Source organism: Pan paniscus, chromosome 17 (assembly GCF_029289425.2).
Source record: "Pan paniscus chromosome 17, NHGRI_mPanPan1-v2.0_pri, whole genome shotgun sequence".
Taxonomy (NCBI): domain Eukaryota; kingdom Metazoa; phylum Chordata; class Mammalia; order Primates; family Hominidae; genus Pan; species Pan paniscus.
Genome location: NC_073266.2, coordinates 63,922,194 through 63,934,487, shown reverse-complemented (window position 1 = coordinate 63,934,487; position 12,294 = coordinate 63,922,194). Strand labels below are relative to the sequence as shown.

Sequence of the window (12,294 nt, the reverse complement as noted above, 5' to 3'; positions counted from 1 at the left end):
CAGACATGCAAAAAACCTGAAAAGACATCTCAAAAGGCCAGTCTTCAGTTTAAAATGGCGATGTTGTTATCTGCAGGGGTAATTGGGTAAGTGCATATCTGTAATAATGGCTGGCAATGTTTATGTCTATGTTTTAGCAGAATTCAGGCTCCTCTCATCCTCCTAGGCTGGTAGTCTCTCCTTAACTTTATGGAAGGGCTATTATCGTTTAAACTATACACTAAATGTCTCCCAAAGTTAGCTTGACCCAAACTCAGGAAGAATCAAGGGGAGTTTGAAGGCTAAAGGCAAGATGGGGGTTGATTAAATCAGATCTCTTTCACTGCCAAAATTTTCTGTTATAATTTTTTCAAAGGTGATTTCAAGCATAGGCTCAATGGCCTTGGATATGGAGAACTTCAGACTGGAAGGAGGGTGGTCTAGAGCAAAGCTAAAACTGGCACTCTGACCCTGGCCAATCCTGAGAGCCCCAGCTATGCCCCTAAGATGTCACAAAGACAAACTGCCTGAACAGCTGCCCAGCGTGATGGGCTTTAGACCCCACACCATCCATCCCCATCTGCTGGCCAGCCCTCTCCCAGGGTCCCTAACCATAACCCTTCCCTGGCTTTGTAGCAATGCCAAAAATTCTCCCATGAAATAGTTGTCCTTCCAGCCTAAGCCTTTGGCCCTGTTTAGCCTTCAGGCTGTGCTCAGTCATGGAGCCCAGTGAGGGAGTGGTTGCTGGGCCCTCCCTAAGGACAGCCTTTCATAGCAGGCAGGAACAGAAGGAAACCAGAATAGGAAGGACGTGAGGGGCAGCCAAAGGGGGCCCTTCCTAGACACCACTGCCTCAGCTGCTGAGCAGAGGATCCTTTGAGTAGATGAACAGCAAAAATCCTGGGCCACACAACAGCCCTGTCCCTGTGAACCAGGGGCAGAAGGCCTGGATCAAAGGCTGGCTCCTCTCCAAAGGGTGGGAATCCTTCTGTGTTTCAACTGAGGTGTCTGGAGGGGGTCCGGGGCACCTGGAAGGATGTGGCTAGTGAGTTGGGAAGACTGAAGGACAAATAAGGGCCTTCACTTTAGATGGTTTTACACCGAAGAGAGGAAGTCCATCCAGATTAATTGGGGTTCAGCCTGGAATGAAGGGTGAGGGGGTAAATGTAATCTCCTTGCAGTCTTCCAGAAGAAAAGCTTGTTTCTCCTCCCCTTTTCCTTACACCTGTCCCACCATAAAATCTCCATAAAATGAAGACACTTGGCTAAATTCAAAGAGTGAAAATTAAAGAGACATGCAAAGCGAAGAATTCTAAAGCTCTTTTGATCTGCAAAATCGTGCTCCTGGCAAGAGTAAGGAATTGAAAGATTATTTGAGAGAATCTCAGTGTGTGACATGAATGTGACATGAGCACCTCCTTACAGTTTCCATTATGCCCAGAGGGACAGATGGGGCTTCAATTAGAGGAGGAGGGATATGGGGCTGACTTTGGGATAACTTTTTTACTTCTAATAATTGTAAAATGCACACAGAGCAAGTTGTCAGAAGAGATTGTCTCTGTTTCACCACCACCTTTAAGACTAGCAGTAGTTAGTTCTCAATTTGCAATATTTAAGTCTCAGCCGCCATTGGCTATGGCCTCTGTTTTTAAAAGACATAAAAATATGTCTTGTATTCAAGGAAGCACGACGATTGCCATGCAGAGCCACATCTCCAGTGCCACCTGCATTACCCCGAGGGCCTTATCAGCAGTATCATCTGGAATCAGTCAGCAGTCAAGCAATCAGTCAGCATTGAAGGTCGAATTGTACACGCGGCACTGTGGGAAGAGCAGTAAGGAATAAAGATAGAGCATCTCTGAGATGATGAGGTCATTCAGCAGGAAAATAATAATAGCAACAAAAGCAGCATTACCTTCTATTTGCCTACTGCTTTACAGTTGGCAGTAGCATTACCCAATTCAGGGCACTGTGTTCAGTTTTGCAGATGGCAAATAGAAAAATGTGAACGATGCCATCTAGAGTTGTGCAGTGCACAGCCTGCCCCACCATTCGCAACGGGCCTGTCATGCACAGAATCTCATTTAGAGCTTTTCAGGTATGGAATTCTTTTTCCATTTTAAGTTGATTTCACATCCATTTGGTCTCCATCACAGTTTTGTGAGATTGCAGGGCTAGTGTTATTCTCCAGACCACAGGTAAGGAAACCAAGTTCTAGAAAGGAACTAGGACTATTCTAGGTGACTGGTAGAATGAGATTAGAACCCAGCACTGGTACCTCTTGGTTCGGGGCCATTTCTACTAGCCAAACTCACTTAACCCAGTCTTTCAGGAACACATCTGGGATGCAAGAGATGGGCTGGTGGAGAGTTGCTGAGAGCAGAGGGGCTGCTGAGTAAAGGCCTAATCTTCTCCCTCACCCCAAACCTGGCCTCTGGCCTGGCCCACCCCAACCCTCCCCAATGGCCAGCTTCCCTTCTTCATGCCCCTCCTCTCCACCCCCAGGTTTGAGCGGGAGCAGAACGACACCTTCATCATGGAGATCCTAGACATTGCTCCATTCACCAAGATGCGGATCCGGATTGATGGCCTGGGCAGTCGGCCGGAGTGGTTCCTGGAGAGGGTAAAATGTCTAGACCCTCACTCTTCCTTCCAGCCACCACCCACCCCTTCCCCTGGTTCCTCTGGCTTGTCAATGGACCTTGTTAAAGCACAAATGTCACTGTAGAGGATCATTACATGAACCCAGCCCATATGATCCAGTATGCCCTTTGGCATGAATTACTCAGAGAATGTCATTTTATATATTTGTGTCCAGTGAGAACTGAAGCAACTGTCAGGTAATTCAACACGAGCTGTCAACGTTACGTGGACAGAGACCTGAGAAAGGGGAGGGGTGGTGTGGGCTTCCTTCAGGACAGCAGCTGGGAGGGTTGAGAGAGGAGCAAGGCCTGGGGCAGAGAGAGGCTGCCATGGTGGGAACTTCAGGCAGGATGGCAGAAAGCTTACTGGGGCCTCTGTGATCACGGAGTTAGGCAGCTGCTTCTTTTTCCATTGTGGGCCTCTGAGTCTGAGCTTGGCCGTCAGCACCCTGCCTGAGGAACCTGGATCCTTGAGCTCTCAGTTGGGCTGAAGCCAGCCTTGGGGATGGGATGCTGGGATCTTCAAGGAGCAACAGCAGCGTGGGATTTCTTAGTTCTGCCTCCATCCTCCCGCTTTTCCCAGCATACATATGCATGGGCACATATGCACACACATACATGCACATGGCCACAGACTCAGTTTCCACCAAGAAAGGAAGGCAGCTGCTCCTTCTCAGGACCTCTCATCACTTCCTCACCTTCCCCAGCTGTGCGTCTCTGTGCCTTCAGGCTGCCCAGAGGAGAGTCATTAACACTTGCTGCTCCAGGGCAGAGAGAAGAGCGTCCAGGACATAGGGCCAAGCTGCACTCATTTTGATGAGAACCACTGTGATGTTAGGAGTCCAAGGGCTTTCCATGCTAAGAGTGGCTCCAAAGCTGGGGACCCCTGGCAGCCAGGAGGAGCCTCATCTGCAGCACCAGACTCATAAAGGCAATGACTATGCCGACAAAGATGATCTTCCTGCAGCCTCCATGTCACACGAGGTCCTAGGCATGCCAACTTGTGTGTTGTGCCAGTCCTCCTTACAGAAATAATGTGTGTTACAGTCTCAGGCAGCATAACAAAGCACCATGGACTAGAGGCTTGGAACAACACACATTTATTACTCCCTCACTGTCATAGAGGCAGAAGTCCAAGGTGAAGGTGTCGGCAGGGCCACACTCCCTCTGAAGGCTCTAGAGAAACATCTGTTCTGGGCCACTCTCCTGGCTTCTGGCAGTTCCCTGGCTCGGGGCAGCATCATGCCAGTCTTCACATGGCGTTCTGGGTGCATGTCTAGGTGGTATAAGATTGGACTAGGGCCCACTCTAATGACCTCATCTGAACTGATTACACCTATAACAATCCCCTTTCTAATAAGGTCACATTCTGAGGGACTGTGGGTTAAGAATTCAACATATGAATTCTGGGGGAATACAGTTCCACCCATAACACAAAACCCTGCAGTCCCCTACCTGAGTCAGCCCATGCAACCTCGTCTACCAGAGGCCAGCTGTCCTGCAACGCCTCAGGCTCCTTCTCCCCTGTTCAGCCATTAGCAGACTTTCTTGAGTCAACAATATGGTGCCCACACCAAGGACTAACCTGCAAATGTCAGCGTTCTGCTCCCAGGTGTTTGTGGCTGACAGGGGCTCGGTTGGTCCGTTTTTCTGTCACTCTTTCAGCAAATATCTCTTGTGCACAGTGACAGGCACCTCTGAGGACACAGCTTTAGGTGAATTGCCCATTCCCAAATCCCAAGCTAGGGCAGTCCTCGTAAGGACTTCAAATCCCATGCCAGGCACACAGGACAGGGCCTTTGTCCTGGAAAGGGCCCTTTCCACACCCCGTGGGTCTCAGTCGCAAGCGCTTGTCTCAGGTCTGGGATCTCCAGGGTTGGGATTCGGGGAGGGGCTGCATGAGCCAGGGGGTGCTGGTGGAGGTGAGGGAGGGCAGGGCATTCCCACGGTGGCTCCCTCTCCCCCAGATCCTACTGAAGAACATGAACACTGGAGACCTGACCATGTTCTACTATGGAGACTGGCTGTCCCAGCGGAAGGGCAAGAAGACCCTGGTGTGTGAAATGTGTGCCGTTATCGATGAGGAAGAAATGATGGAGTGGACCTCCTACACCGTCGCAGTTAAGACCAGCAACATCCTGGGTGGGTCGGGGGTCCCTCACACCTCCCGCTCCCTTACCACTCCAACCCTCAAATTCGGGCTCAGGCCCTTGTTTCTGGTCAGGGCATTTTTCTTCATAAGGCCTTCCAAAATTTGTCAATCCAAGTTTTCTCCACAGTGTGTTGCTTTCTGTCTGGACAAAGCATCTCTTCCCAGGGAGTGACTGGTTCCCTCCCTCCTCCCTTGGGGAAATAGGGGAGAACATTACTGGGGAGTATGGTCAGCACTTTTGGAAATGGTACAGGCACTTGATGCAGAGCCTTCCCATCTTCCTTCTGCTGCCTGGCACCCCTCGCCCAAGTGTCATGCACCTCAGGCATGCTCGGACCCATGTGCTTGGTGGCCATCTACCATGTGCCGGCTTTGGCTGTGGGTCTTAGGATACAGATGTGCTGCCCAAACCTTGCAGGTCTGACCTTCATTGGAGCAACCACAGTGCAGTGTGGTGATGCTCCGATGGATGCAATGCCAAAGTCAAGTCCAGAAAGACAAACCCAGAAGCCAGGCAGACAGGGCACCCAGAGGAAGGGTCTTCTAATCAAAAGTACTAGCATGTTAAAGGCCAGGAGCTGAGAGGGAACACACTGTCATCCAGGCATGGGGGCAGTACCTCCTACCTACACTCCCCTATCCCAAGCCTGCTCTCCAGGAGCCATTACAAGGAATCTGGCAAGCTCATGACATTAATTATAAATGGTGAATGAAGGATTAACTTGTTGGCCATGGTAGCTTACATTTTCAACAGAGAAGCCTCTTGCCAGATAAATGAAGCTCTCATAGTAGGATCTCAGGCATAAATGATAGGTCAATAAAGCTAGTAAATTTTGTTGGGGGTACCTCCTTTCTTCCTATTCTCACAATGGAACTTTCACCCCTATTGCTTAAAGTTCCAAGTGTCACATGTTTCCAGACCCCTCCATCCCTTTATGATGCACTCAGAAAATAATAAATTCATTGATAACCACAGATGTGTGTCAGAAAAGCTTCACTGGGTCACCCCTTCCAGAAGCATTTGCTTTTGACTTGGGCCAATACCTGTATTTGGCTTAAGCAAATGATATGAAGCTCTAGTGTAGAATGTCAATCAGAGACAGATTTAGGGAACACAGAACTTCCCTGCTTCCTTCTGAACCCACACTGTGCAGGAGGTAGCCTATGTTTCTAAACTGTAAAGCCAGCCTATATGACACCCCTTTTAAGTTTGGGTATATTTCCCCAGAAATAGATGGGTTTTGTACTAAACCATTCACACTTGCTGATCATGACTCCAGTTAGACCAAAAGCTTTTGTAAGGCACAAAGATAAGATGAAGAAGAGAATTGGAGACCTGGGACAGTAATTGACCCTTTCCAACCTCACCCCTGGCCTTCTTGAGTCTGTACTCTGTCCACCTGTACCCCTGACTCCTCTGAGGAGTCCGGGATCAAGGCCAGAGCAAGAGGACTGTGTGTCAAATAGGCTGGCACCCTAAGCCTCACCTTGTGCACCCCCCAGGAGCAGGCAGCGATGCCAACGTGTTCATCATCATCTTCGGGGAGAACGGGGATAGTGGGACACTGGCCCTGAAGCAGTCGGCAAACTGGAACAAGTTTGAGCGGAACAACACGGACACATTCAACTTCCCTGACATGCTGAGCTTGGGCCACCTCTGCAAGCTGAGGGTCTGGCACGACAACAAAGGTAGCTCCCACTCAAGGCCAGGTTGGTGGGAGGGCAGCCCTCAGCTCCCTTCCTGAGGCATTATTCCCTCCCTGGCAGCACATTGACTCTGATTACCCCAGGGTGGCAGACAACTGAACACAGTTGATGACCACCACATTGATGCTTCCATCAGTATGAAAGAGCCAGTGTTTCTGGGCAAATATTTTTAGAGAGGAAGCTTAGTTCCTCCTGCTTTGTCCCTGGGTGATTAGTGGTTCTCCATTGTTTGTGATTTCAGAGCATTAATTTGACTTAGTTCAGGCTTTAAAAGTTAAGAAAAAATCTAAATCACCAATTCATTTCCCATGGATTTTCTATAAAGGATTATGTTTGTGCCGGGTGCAGTGGCTCATGCCTGTAATCCCAGAACTTTGGGAGGCCAAGGTGAGAGGATTGCTTGAGCCCCAGGAGTTCAAGACCAGCCTAAACAACATTGTGAGATCCCATCTCTACAAATAATAAAAAAGAATAGCTGGGCATGGTGGCATGCACCCGTGGTCCCATCTACTTGGAGGCTGAGATGGGAGGATTGCCTGAGCCCAGGAGGTCATGGCTGCAGTGAGCTATGATTGTGCCACTGCATTCCAGCCTGGATGACAGAGTGAGAACCTGTCTCAAAAAAAAAAAAAAAAAAAAAAAAAAGGGATTATGCTTGTTTATTTATAATAGTAATCCTAAAGTTGTTGAATTCACTTATAAATATAAACTATGAAATAGGATATAAACCAAGTGAGAAATATATTTTTAACTTTGCAGTGCCTAAGGAATGCTTTGTCATTTCTATAACTGTGATGACGTTCATGTTCTCAACATTTCTTTGGTTATCATTTTGCTGTCTTTAAGCCACTCTTTATTTTCTCTGGCTTTGGGCCTATAAGTTCTATTTGTTATAATTAGAATAGAGTTGTTAAATATTAAATTCCACCTCCTTGATGCATACCGCTTTCTTCATTCACCCTTTTGTCTTCTGTAGAAACATGTCTCTGCAAAGCTATCTGCTCAAAGCCTTCTCTAGCCTTTGCTGGGTCTCCCAAATGGCTGCCCAGAGCTGTCCTGAATGTTGTGTTGTTCCTCACTTCTTCCAAACCCCTGCGGAGGACTAGCCTATCTGTCACGGTCACTGACGAAACCCAACTCGGTAGTTTGCAACCTCTCTTCCATAGGAGCTAAGCTATTTTGCTTTAACATGGATTAAACAGTTAAAATTTTTTCCATAACACAGAATAAGCTCAGACTAGGCATTGATAAAATAGCCTTTAAGGCAATAAAATAACAAATATTTACACAGCACTCCACAGTTTTCAAATTTCAGTGTATCCCACCAGTCATTTGTATACAGAACACCTAAAGTATTCATGACATGCCTGGGACTCTGTTAGGTATTAAAGATACAAACATTTGATTCTCAAAAATACTTTGTGAGGCCAGGGGCTGTGGCTCACAGCTGTAATCCCAGCACTTTGGGAGGCTGAGGTAGGCAGATCACTTGAGCCCAGGAATTTGAGACTAGCCTGGGCAACATGGCGAAACTCCATCTCTACCAAAAATGCAAACATTAGCCAAGTGTGGTGGCTTATGCCTGTAGTCCCAGCTACTGAGGAGGCTGAGATGAGAGGATCACTTGAGGTCAAGGCTGCAGTGAGCTGTGATTGCATCACTGCACTCCAGCCTGGGTAACAGTGAGACCTGTCTCAAAAAAAACAAAACAAAACAGTCAAAAACAAACAAATAGAAACCTTTGTGAATTACTGCAGCAAAAGCACTTTATTGCTCCTCTTTTTACAACCAAGTAATATTGAGGTCTAGTGAGGTTTGAATGTCTTACTCAGAACCACACAGCAAGGAAGGGACACCCAAACCAGCCATCGCCCAAACCCAGGTCTTCTGATGCCTGTTCTAACACACCGTTCTGTGTGCCGGCCCATCTTGCCAGCCACCATTCTGCACCCTCACCAGCCACTGTGTCAGGTGGTCAAGAAGATGAGGTGATGAGAGGCAGCCTCTTTATCTCTGTTTGCTACACCCCCCAATATCAGGGTGTATCCGGGTTAGTCTTGTCCAGAAAAGCATGCAGTGGAAGGGAACTCTTCTTCCTCACTTGATCATTCAAGTGGCATTATGAGTCTGTGGAAAGAAACATACTTGCAAATCATGCTCAAATATCCTTAATGCACCTCTCCTCTTTCCTAAGATGAAAACAAAACAAAAACTCCTGATTTTTCTTTCCCTCCATCTCATCATCCATTCTGATTGTCTTAGGATTAGCAGCAGTTTCCCAAGTCTGGTTGAATAACAGTAGCCATAATCATTAGGACCATCTTCTGCCCCAGACACTTCACAAGATCAGGATGAGATCTTCCCATGACACTCAACAGTGATCACGTAGTCAAGGCAAGTGTGAAAGCATTGAGCCACATTCTGTGTATCTCCACAGGCCAAATTAGAGGGATTTGACAGATCAGACTAGTAAGGGTGGCAGGCATGGGTGTGGGGAAGGTAAGGACAAGGTCTGTCTACCCTAACCCTAACAGGAGAGCTTGTCTACAGTCTCTCCTGTTAAAGTGCCTAAACCGTTGTTTAGGAAGTATGTTCCCAAGAACTATGTCCCTGCCTTAATCAGAAAGAAGTACATTATGTCTGTGGGCTTCCAACTCTCTGTCTGGCTACCAGCACACACTGGCAAGATGTCATTGCCTTTGAGGATAGGAATCATGCCTTATTCATCTTTATCTTCAAAACTGCTTATAACGGTACCTGGAGCATAGTGAGGGCTTAATAAATGTTAGTTTAATTGAGACTCCCCCCAGAGAGCTGAGAAATACCAGGTCTTTTAATCCTGTTCTGCCATAGCCTCTATCTCAGAAATAGCAGAGACCCAAAGGAATTAGAACCCTGGGAAGGAAGAAGTGGTATCCCCAGCAGGCTGAGCCCTTCCTCTAAGGCTCACTATGAGACCAGAAGCACGGGGTTCCCTAACCTCTTCCCAGTCAGCCCAGAAAACTGGAGAGGGGAGAATTTCATGTAGACTATGATGACCCAACTTTTCCATGCCAGGGCCATTTACAATATGTGTTTTATTCATGAGGGGTGAGAGTGGAGAATATAGCCAGAAAGACTGAGGATGCTGTGTTAAGGACCATACTCTGTAGAAATCACTCAGCAGTCTTGGGGCAGGGGCAGGGGCAAGAGGAGCTGTCCATGGTTCTGACTCCTTCTCTGGCTTCTCTCAACTCTGGACTCCACAGGCTGATCCAGGTTCTTTCCTTGGTGCCTATTTTCAACCTGGCCTGCTACAAACATCCAGATGCTTGACAAGATGGTCCAGATTACTATGCATTCCAACCCCAATTCACATCAATAAAAGGTAGAGAGTTGCGGATCCAAGATCAGAGCTCATCTCTGCTTCCTGCCTGCAACTCCATCTTATCCAAATCTGAACTCCACCTAATTAACCCCTTTCTTCCCTGGATGGCTTCCCCTGTTGCTGCCATACCTTCTGTCTCAGCCTGTTTCTCGGGATGAACCTTCCAGAGTCCTTTCAGCCATTCCTGCCTCCATACTGTACCCTTCCTTCCAAACCATCTAGGAAAGTAAAGGCTCATATATTTGAGAAGAAGATTCAAAAAGTAAAATCCCAAGATGTGGTATGTCAATTCCCTACTCCATAGTTTCCTGGACATAAATTTAATAGAAGAAACATGAGGCCTCATTTGCTTCTCAATAGCAAAGCAATTCAAAATATTTAAAATGTTTATTTCTCTCTAGCAAATTTCTAGAATCCCTTGCTTAAAAATGTCCTTATACAGCCAAATATTTAAGCCACTGTATGTAACAGGGAGAAAGAAAGGGGAGATGAAAAAGTCATGTAATCACATTTCAGGAGTCAGGAATAATGATTGTCTTTAGTGACACGCAAGTTTCCCCCTTTCTTGTTTTCATCCTCCTACCTGATGTGTCCTCTTCAGAGACAAAATGAGCAGTCCAGGTCCTTTGCAGGCCTAACAATCCCCTCGGTTTTAATGTTTATTTCTGTTAACAAATCAATTACAGCTGGCTCTCACTATTCACGGTAGTTATGCCCTATAATGTTGCTGTGAACTCTGAATTCGCGAACACTGAACCATTGCTCCTAAGGGAAGCACAGGGTTAGGTTCCTGTGAGCCTCTGGTTACAACATTTTCACCAACTGATCAATAGATAACCTTGTTTTATGTGTGTTTCTGTTTAAAGACATCTTACTTAGTATTTACTGTTTGTTCATTAACATTGAACTCATGACCAACAGCCCTATAAGTCAGGCCTGAGTGAAGCTTATCTAACATGTATCATCTCTGGAAGGCACGTTACAGCCTTCTTGCATTTAGAAACACTAAATAGCACTTCAGCTTGAGGACCAACCACTATGTTTGGGGGCCATTTTAAAACAATGAACTCACTAACAAATAGCACAAAAATGTGAAAACATGGCACTAAATAGACCATGAAAAGGACAATTGTTTATGGCATGAGAGATGAAACAAGAAGGCAGTGTTGCCTTGTTCAGCCTCATCTGAGAACGTGCATGGCATTTGGCAACTAAAATTTTTTGCCACTCTGCATATGTCCACAAATGACCACATGACTATTAATTTAGGGTTACAAATAAATTTTAGCAAATAGCCAAATCCACAAAGATTGAACATGTGAATAATGAAGATCAACTATATATCCATTGAGTACTTACTGTTAGGCATTGTGTTCAGTGCTAGGGACAGAGTAGGGAGCAGCAGTCAAGATTCCGGTCATCTGGATGACCTTCTAGCAAAAACTACATGTATTAAACAAGTAATTAATTTAAATAATGATGTGTGTCTAAAATGGAGGTCCACAGGATGCTAGTCCGAGGACTCAGAGAAAACCCTCCTGAAGAAGGGATATTTAAGCTGAAACCTCAGGAATGAATAAGAGTAGCTATTAGATAAAGTGTGGTGTTCACTCAAAATGAAGGAACACATGTGAGGTAGAGTGAATAGCAAATATAAAAGCCCTAAAACAGGAAAAAATCTTGATATGTTCCCAAAATTAAAGAAAAATCCAGAATGACTACAAAATAGGGAATAGGGGTGGAAGCTACAATATAGATAGGAACCAGGCCATGCATAATATTATAAGCCATGTCAAGGATTGGGTTTTTATCCTGAGTGTACTGAGAAGCCATCAAAGCATCTCAAGAACAGGAATCACTCAGAGAAGATCATTGTAGTGTCTGTGGGAGGTAGGTTAGATGGAGAAGAAAATAAACTTCAAAAGATGATTAAGAAATTGGTGGGAGAATGTCTTGCAGCACGATGATGGCAGTGGGAATGGAGAAAAAGCAGACCGATTTGAGAAATATTTAAGGCAGAGGACTTGTTAAAGGTTTGCCTGAGAAGACCTGAACAAGAATGGTGAGGATGCTGGAGAACTTTCTTCATCTTGATGAGTTTAATTTGAAGGCCTGAGTGACATCTGTGATGTCCAGTAACAGTGGGGTCTGGACCTCAGGAGGAAAGCTAGTTGGAAGATTGATCTGAGATAGTAAACTAAAAGTTGTTAGTGCAGAGAGAGTAGTAAAGTCATCAATAAAGAGTGAATAACAGAGTCTATGGAGAAAGTGCAGCTTGAGGAAAGCAAGGGTGGTGTAGAGCAGATTCCCAAGAATTTCAACATTTGAGGTGAGATAATGGAAAAGAAGGAAGAGGAGGAGGAAGAAGAAAAGAGAAGGGGAAGGAATTACCTCCATCTTTTGTACTTCCAAAGTGGGATGTGCTTGGGGAGGAAATTTACATCTGG

At 46.1% G+C, this 12,294-nt stretch overlaps 1 protein-coding gene across 8 annotated transcripts in view; it reads left to right on the top strand.

Annotated features, from left to right (window-relative positions):
* Window positions 1-12,294, top strand: part of LOXHD1 (lipoxygenase homology PLAT domains 1) — a 181,154-nt gene that overhangs the window by 144,772 nt on the left and 24,088 nt on the right. For all 8 annotated transcript variants that reach the window (XM_008955622.4, XM_055102498.2, XM_063597263.1 and 5 more), the window contains 3 exons: window positions 2,485-2,602; window positions 4,589-4,763; window positions 6,277-6,462. In XM_008955622.4, coding sequence (XP_008953870.3) covers window positions 2,485-2,602; window positions 4,589-4,763; window positions 6,277-6,462 — 479 coding nt within the window. The remainder of the gene's footprint in view (window positions 1-2,484; window positions 2,603-4,588; window positions 4,764-6,276; window positions 6,463-12,294) is intronic.